The sequence below is a fragment of the Zea mays genome, chromosome 8 (genome assembly GCF_902167145.1).
Source record: "Zea mays cultivar B73 chromosome 8, Zm-B73-REFERENCE-NAM-5.0, whole genome shotgun sequence".
NCBI lineage: Eukaryota > Viridiplantae > Streptophyta > Magnoliopsida > Poales > Poaceae > Zea > Zea mays.
In genome coordinates, this window is record NC_050103.1 from 163904012 (window position 1) to 163912174 (window position 8163).

At 50.5% G+C, this 8163-nt stretch overlaps 1 protein-coding gene across 1 annotated transcript; it reads left to right on the forward strand.

Moving 5' to 3' along the window:
- The first annotated feature begins 1811 nt into the window (after positions 1–1811).
- Positions 1812–3513, forward strand: LOC103636276 (protein ASPARTIC PROTEASE IN GUARD CELL 2-like). The gene has a single exon (NM_001346844.1). It carries the CDS (start codon positions 1877–1879, stop codon positions 3230–3232), a length of 1356 nt encoding a protein of 451 aa, NP_001333773.1. The 5' UTR covers positions 1812–1876; the 3' UTR covers positions 3233–3513.
- Positions 3514–8163: the final 4650 nt, after the last annotated feature.

The window sequence follows — 8163 nt, forward strand, 5'->3', positions numbered from 1 at the left end:
CTCTGCTGACGAGCGCGAAGTCGAAGAGGGCCAGGAAGGTCGCGTCATCGAGGAGCGCCACCACGCAGCAGTCGCGCGCCACAAAGGGCCCTGGCAACATGTTGAGCCACACCACTACACCAGGGGGGGAGTCATGCACGCGCGGGGGAGGTGGGGGTGGTCGTGGCCACCGGTCCTGCAGAAGAACACAAACCGGGCGACGGGGAGGAGAGGAGGTTGACGTGGCTTGATCTGCTCGCAAATCAGGGCAAAGGGCGCGCCGAAACAGTCAACGACCAAGGGGGACCAGAACCGCGGTGGCATACCAGATCCACCCACTGGTGGGTCGGATCCACTCTATGGCGCTTGAACTAGTCGTCGTCGAGGCACCGGCGACGAGGCGACAGCCGGGGCAGAGCTTGATGGGGCTGGGCTGAGCCCCGCCACCACCCTCCTAGCACCGACGCGGGCCTCCCGGCCGCGTGCTCAGACGACAACGAGGTGGTGGTGGAGGCCGAGGGGTGTGGCAGCGGTGGCGCAAGATCTCCGTCTGAGTTGCCCTTGGGAACGACGCGAGCGGCTGGGCCGGTGAATGTTGCCCTCTTTTCGAATCCAAAAACTATTTTGGTAGAGTGAAACTTAGTTGTGCCAAGACGTATCAAGAAACCAAACTGGTTTTCTTGTAGCGCAAAATTGAAATCACTTTTAGACCTGCTTTTAGAGTTGCAGGCAACCAGAATTCTTTATGCAGGCAGAACACATAGGAGACTAGCATTTCGTTACTAATGTATAGTGGCTTGTATTCATCAGACCAAATCGATCTAGCTCGGTCAATCTTCAACGGTTAGTCACTTGATGTAAAATGCCATGAACCATACTGAAGTACTGAACTGAACCATGCATTAATAACCAAAAAAAAACATCCGTCATCTCTAATGAGATACATGCATACAGGATTAATCGATGATGTCCTTTTGCACTTGCTTCTGCGAGTCCTATATTCAGACACATTCGACCTCTAGACGATCTCAAATGACTCTGGATCTTAAGGACGGGCATGTTTTGTTTGGTCCAACGAGATAGCCTCATCGTCTCATCTCACCTCACGCAATGTTTTTCCTCTTCCTTTTGTTTTGTTCCATTAATTCATTGTTGTTGGAGAATGGAGACGGCGAGACGACGTGGTCACCTATGCTGACATGCATGCATGTGCGGCTCCCGTGCTCATGCCTGAGCCCAACAACGCGGCAGCCATAGCTAGCAAGCACGCACACGCCGGCGGGCCGGGGCAGCACCTCGTCGTCTGCCTTTCAACTCGTCATCCTCGTCGCAGCACTACCTCCTGCCTCCCGCAAACACACAGGGATCTGCGGCGATGCATGCCAGCAGCTCCAATCGACGACGATCGTCGTCGTCGTCGCCTTCCATTCCAACCACCGAAGCGACACTATAGAGTGCACTTTTCGTGGTGCGCCATCGTCAGCCTCCAACGCGTCTAGCGATCGCAGAAAATGGAGGGTTCAGATTTCAGAACAGCAGAAACCACATGACCTGTGCATGCGTCTAGATCTGAATGATGCGTCCTCCATTGCCGACCGACCCTCGGAGGCTCGGAGCTCTTCATCGCACAGACACAGCCAGGTCTCGGTCCTCACGCGGCAATGTACGTAATGATTTCCCCTTGAAACATTTGATGCAAGAAATATATGCGTCCCCTCTGTCAATCAAGAGAATGTGCTACTTTCCCATCTCTAAAAAATAAAATAAAAAATCTGTTGGCAGCGCCTATAAATACAGACGCTTGCATGTCGTAACATCCAGAGCCCGACTCGTACCGCATCACCCTACCTCCGATACTGGGAAGAAACTTGCTCGGTCGGAGTCGGAGCTGCCAACAATGTCGCCGCTGAGGCTGTCAGTCCTCCTTGTGCTCCTGTCCAGCCTCTTGGCCCCTTCCACTGCCCTGCGCAGCTCGACGCTGCTCCTGGCGCGTTCTCCTCAGTCCGTGTCGCTCAGTGCCGTTCCCGGGACACCGGTCACCGCATGGGCGGCCACCCTCGCCGCCCAGACGGCGTCCGACGCGGCGCGCGCAGCCACGCTCGCAACGGGACCCCGGGACCCGCCGCCGGCCAGTGCCGTGGACGCCGCCAAGAAAGGGCCGCGCCGGTCCTTCGTGCCGATCGCTCCGGGCCGGCAGCTTCTCAGCATCCCCAGCTACGTGGCCCGCGCGCGCCTCGGCACGCCGGCGCAGGCGCTCCTCGTGGCCATCGACCCCAGCAACGACGCCGCGTGGGTGCCGTGCGCCGCCTGCGCGGGCTGCGCCCGGGCGCCGTCGTTCGACCCGACGCGGTCGTCCACGTACCGCCCCGTGCGCTGCGGGGCGCCGCAGTGCTCGCAGGCTCCCGCCCCGTCGTGCCCAGGGGGCCTGGGCTCGTCGTGCGCGTTCAACCTGTCGTACGCGGCGTCCACGTTCCAGGCCCTGCTCGGGCAGGATGCGCTGGCGCTCCACGACGACGTGGACGCCGTCGCGGCCTACACGTTTGGGTGCCTCCACGTCGTCACGGGTGGCTCCGTGCCGCCGCAGGGGCTCGTCGGCTTCGGCCGCGGGCCGCTCTCGTTTCCGTCGCAAACCAAGGACGTGTACGGCTCCGTCTTCTCCTACTGCCTGCCGAGCTACAAGTCTTCCAACTTCTCCGGCACGCTCAGGCTCGGCCCCGCCGGGCAGCCGAAGAGGATCAAGACGACGCCGCTGCTATCCAACCCACACCGTCCTTCCCTCTACTACGTCAACATGGTCGGGATCCGCGTCGGCGGCAGGCCCGTGCCAGTACCGGCGTCGGCCCTCGCGTTCGACCCGACCAGCGGCCGCGGCACCATCGTCGACGCCGGGACGATGTTCACGCGGCTGTCCGCGCCCGTGTACGCCGCCGTGCGTGACGTGTTCCGGAGCAGGGTGCGAGCGCCGGTGGCAGGCCCGCTCGGTGGCTTCGACACGTGCTACAACGTGACCATCTCCGTGCCGACCGTCACCTTCTCGTTCGATGGGCGGGTGTCGGTGACGCTGCCGGAGGAGAACGTGGTCATCCGAAGCTCCTCGGGCGGCATCGCGTGCCTGGCCATGGCTGCGGGACCACCAGACGGTGTCGACGCTGCGCTCAACGTGCTGGCCAGCATGCAGCAGCAGAACCACCGCGTGTTGTTCGACGTCGCCAATGGCCGCGTCGGTTTCTCGCGCGAGCTCTGTACGGCCTGAAATCAGTGGAGCCAGGCTATGGATTGGATGGAGTATTGTGTGTACTACTCCAGTATAAAAGCATGTTTGGTTCACTACCTTAGTTGTCACACTTTGTCCAACTTTTCTGTCTAAGGTTAGTTATTCAATTCGAACGACTAACCTTAGGCAAAGTGTGACACATTTAGCCACAAACCAAACAGGCCCTAAGTGTTTCAGATTCCTGTGGCGCACTAGCGCCGTGAGTTCAATGTCTCGTTCGTTGCTGTCAGTGCTTGGAAAGTGGATTTACTGAGTTGTTGGGTTCTGCTGACTACAATTTTGTGTCACACCGGTTGTTTAAATATTAATTAGATTAATTAAAAATAATTACATAGCTAAAAACTAAACAACGAGAGTAAGAGACAATTTTTAAAAGCCTAACTAATATATGATTAATACATTTTTAATGTAGCATCACATTGACTAATCATGGAATAATTAAACTTAATAGATTCGTCTTCGTCTATATTCGAGAAAAAACATTTCTATTCTAGGAGTTTCGATAACAATACACTACAAAGATACTAACTAAATCTATATAGTCTAATAAATATAATCCTCACTGGAAGTTATATCTCTTTATACAAGGTGTCCATATCATCCCCCCCCCACTAAATGCCTCACCAACTTGCATTCCTTTCACCAAGCTATCCATAATTATGTATACCATCTTTATTATGTACAATATTAATTTGAAATACAGCTTGTAATAAAAGTATAGTGCACTGTAATATAATGTACATAGTACTTAGGGCACTCCTAGTTTCAATGTTTATTAATTTTCATAACAATTAAGACAAGCAAAATGATGATGTAGCATTATAATTAGGGAAGAAAAGAAGGAAATCGTCTCTTGAATAAGAGATTATATCAACACAAAACAAAGATATAAATAAATGTGACGGGTCGATAATATTAGAGAGACCAAATGTAATTGGATAATTTTTTTTAAATATGGTTTTTCTATGTAGTACTTAGATATATTTGTGGCTAGGGCTGTTCTTGTATAACAGCCTAGCCAATAAGAGTTTGGATTCATCTGGGAAATAGTTTGTCGTCTAATTTTATCATCTTTGTCGTCTAATTTTATCATCTTTGACTCCAAACAGGCTGGTTAATAAGTTAGATAATTGTTACCCGGAGGTCTGATAAATTATTTGCCCATTAACCATTTGACCTTACTAATAGGTGCTAATAGGTCATGAGAAGAGAAAAATGACATCTATAAACCAAGACTCTAAATATACCTTAGCCAATTGTTGGTAGCTAATTATTTGCCGGCAAATTGTTAGCCAGTGACAAAAAAATATTTAGAAGGATCCAACATGGCCTTGATTTTATGAAACAATACATTACTTTAATTGACAAATCAGTGGAGACTGTCCAAGACTAGAATATTCATCAGTGCGACTTTAGTGTAAAAGTCTGAATACCTTTTGGGCATAGAGATGGCATGTTTAGTGTAAAAGTCTGAATATCGGTCAGCAGCTCGGTTAAATTCATGGGCCTTCGGACGTTCATGGCCTAAGTAGACTTCTATCTGGGCCTAGGCCTGGGACACTACCGCTGCCTTGGTTTTGGTTCGGATGATTCTGCAGACCAGGCCTGGCTTAAACCCATGGGCTTTATGGAAAGAGAATAAGAATAAAATTTATGTTTCTATTAATTATCAGTATCAAAATAAAATCCGGTACCGAGAGTTTTTAGGCAAGGAGTAGATCAGCCTGCACACAAGTCTACCGATAGTTGCGTTTCCAGCAACCCTCTAAAAAATTTGAATTATCTATATCTTTTCCATCTCCAACAACGTCATCTAAATTTAATCCTCTATATCTTATCTCATATATTTTACCCACGATATTAATAGAAAATATCAGAAATTGATTCTTGTTTGGACGTAACCCTATCCCCAAATTCCCCAAACCAGTGTATGTATTCTTCTCCTAGTTTGTTCTCCAAGTCCCAACTACAGCTTGCTGCTCCAAAATCTGTTGCATCGAGCTTCTTCCCCCGGCAGCAATGGCGTCCCTTTGCGGACTCCACACTCGGCGAGGCCAGGACGTTCATGGAGGCCTACCCAAGCTTCATGACCATGTCGGTGCTGCCTCCAACGTGCGGATGCAGATGCTGCGGTCAGGTGCGCGCGACACAGCGGGGAAGCTCTGCCCTGACGGCCATGGCGCGATGGTTCTCCTGCTGCCTCGAGTGTGCGGTTGGGCTCCCTCTATATTTTAGAGGACATTTTACCGTTTGTTGTTAGAGGCATAGAGAACACTAACAGCCGCTAAATTTACCATAGCGGATGCTTTAGCGTCCCTTGCTGCAGACAACATAAAGTTGTGGCCTTGCACTGAGAGCAAATATAATAAGGTAATATCGGCAAACTATAAAAGATGTCAGATCCGTTTTTTGACGATACGGAAGAAAAATAATAAAAGACAGAAATAAAGTGAGATACTCATCACTAATAGCCATAGACTCCAAGACACTTTGTGAGAGTAGGAGATAGAGCAATTATTAAATGTATAGCTTGTATATCAAGAAAGGCTGTTATATGGTAGCTTTTAGTTGGCTATATGTGGTGTGGTAATATCATAAAGGGACCATATCTTGTGTACAAGCCGCACCCTCGGTGAATAAATGCACAAATCCGATTTGGACCCTCAATCCAACAATCAACGATTATTAGCGTAGTTTGTTTCCTTGCAAATATGCAGATGGGCACGAGGAGAGAAGCGTGGATGATTTTTTTTTGTTGCAAAAAACACATCAGTCAATGATTGTTGGATGAAAGGTCTGGATTTGATTTGCGCATTTGTGCACTATGGTGCCTTGTGTATAGGACACGGTGCTTATCATAAAACCTATTAAACTTGCTCTCAGGCAACTGCAGGTCTCAGGTTATGTACAAACTAGATATTATGTTGCGATTCTCTAAGCAGTAGATACACATAAGAAACGCATTCTTACAATCCAGTATATCTAAGCCTCATATCTTATTAAGTAGAAACCCTTAAGATACCTTTCATTTATATGGTTTGTATGAGTGTAATTGTATTTTAGATATGAAGAACCGTGCTAGAGACGTTCATTCACCAAAATAGGATCTCTTGGCATTAGACGCCTCTTAAGATACAAATCATGTGGGTTGTACATGCCCTCTCGGAGGTTCTAAGGAGGAGTTAAGGGGTGTTTGGTTTGAGGAATCACTTCATCCAAAATGTGGTGATGTATCATAGGTCCATTCCTCAAATTTGGTGGGATGACCTCATTCCTCATATTAGTACTAACTAAATAACTATAAGGAATGAGGTGATGACGGATCAACTCAATCCATTCCACAAACCAAACAAAAAAGTGAGGAGTGAGAAGACGATGGACTAGATCATTCCTCAAACCAAACATCTTATAAAAGACCGGGGTAGGCAATCCTAATTATCTTAAGATGAAAGGATATTGCGGGTTGTTTCAGACATGGTTCTAACATATGAGCCCTTGAAGTCGGCCACTCAGCGATAGTTTGATAAAAGAGTTTTATACAACATATTACACTCCCTCTGTACGCATGAGTTGGTCTTTTTAGTTTTATCCTAAATCAAACTAATTAAACTTTGACCAACAACATGTATAAGAATATATTATGTTGAACTAAATCATTACATATTACGGTAGTTCAAGTTATGATAAGTCTATTAATTTTAATTTTATGTTGTACAATCTTATAAAATGTTTTATATACTCGGCCATAGTTGATAGTGATTAATTTAGTATAAACCCGAAAAGACAAACTCACGTGGAGGAAGTATTTCAGTTATTCTAACACTAAATCAGTAATTGGATGGGAAGCGGGAGTAGCTCAAGTTTAAAAAAAAATAGCCAGCTTCGTCGATACGGTGGATTAATAAAGACAGGAAAACTGCTGTCCGGAGGGAGGGCAATATAGAGCGGTACCGGGCGTCAGTGGGTAGCATAGCAGCAGGGTCCCGGGCGGCGCTGAGACGACGCCGGCGGTCACGTGACGGGGGACAGGCACTGAGGCAGGTTATCGTGGCGCAGGAACGCCGTCCGTACCGTACGGTGGGGCGGTGAGGGGAGGGGGGACTCGCGAGGCCGCGCAGCACGGAGGAGCCGGACGGCCGAGCGCAGAAGCAGCGGACAGGACAGGCCTGCGCTGCCTTGCCCTAGCCCTAGGTAGGGTAGCCTCATGTCTCATGTGGTGTGCACTAGGCGGACCGCGGACGAGGCCCCCTCGGCAGCGTGCAGGACCAGTAGCAGCGAGCCGCTGGGCTGCAATCCCGCAGGCCTGGCCCGCTGAGCGCTGACACCGCCCCCGTCCAGAGCAGCGTTGTCCTTGTCCGCCGTGCACGCGGCTCGCCGCGCCTAGTCACGCGCGCGTGCCGGGACACCGGTGCGCGGCGTCGGATCGGGCGGTTGACTCGAGGAGAGCGCCAGGCCGCCAGCCATGGCGGTCTTGTCTTGGAAACGGGCGTCGGCGTGTTGGTTCGTCTGCCGGCCCAGCCCAGGAGTGGCATGGCATCCAGAGAGCGAGCGAGAGACGCGGGTCGTCACGTGGGGATGGGGGGCACGCGGCTCCGGCGCGGACGGCGGACGTGTCGGCGTTCGGGGAGGCGACGAGGCGGGATTGGGGCTGGACCGGCCGTCCCGTGCAGTGCAGTGCAGTGCAGCACGGCAGGCTTTCATCGTTGATATAATAAAAAAATAGAATAAAATTAAATATAAAATAAACGGCGTCGAGGCGTGGCCTGGCACTGGCAGTGCAGTGCAGGCTGTGTGCCTGCCTGCGGCTGTGGGCACTGCCCGCGCCAGGGGTTTAGTTATTGTGGTCGTTGTCCGGCTGGGGGCATGCGTGGCTTAGCTGGCCTGCCCGCGCGGGGCTCGAGGCGCTGCTC

What these genes read in the sequence shown, in the direction of transcription:
- LOC103636276 (NM_001346844.1), top strand. Translation starts at nt 1,877, where the DNA reads ATGTCGCCGCTGAGGCTGTCAGTCCTCCTTGTGCTCCTGTCCAGCCTC.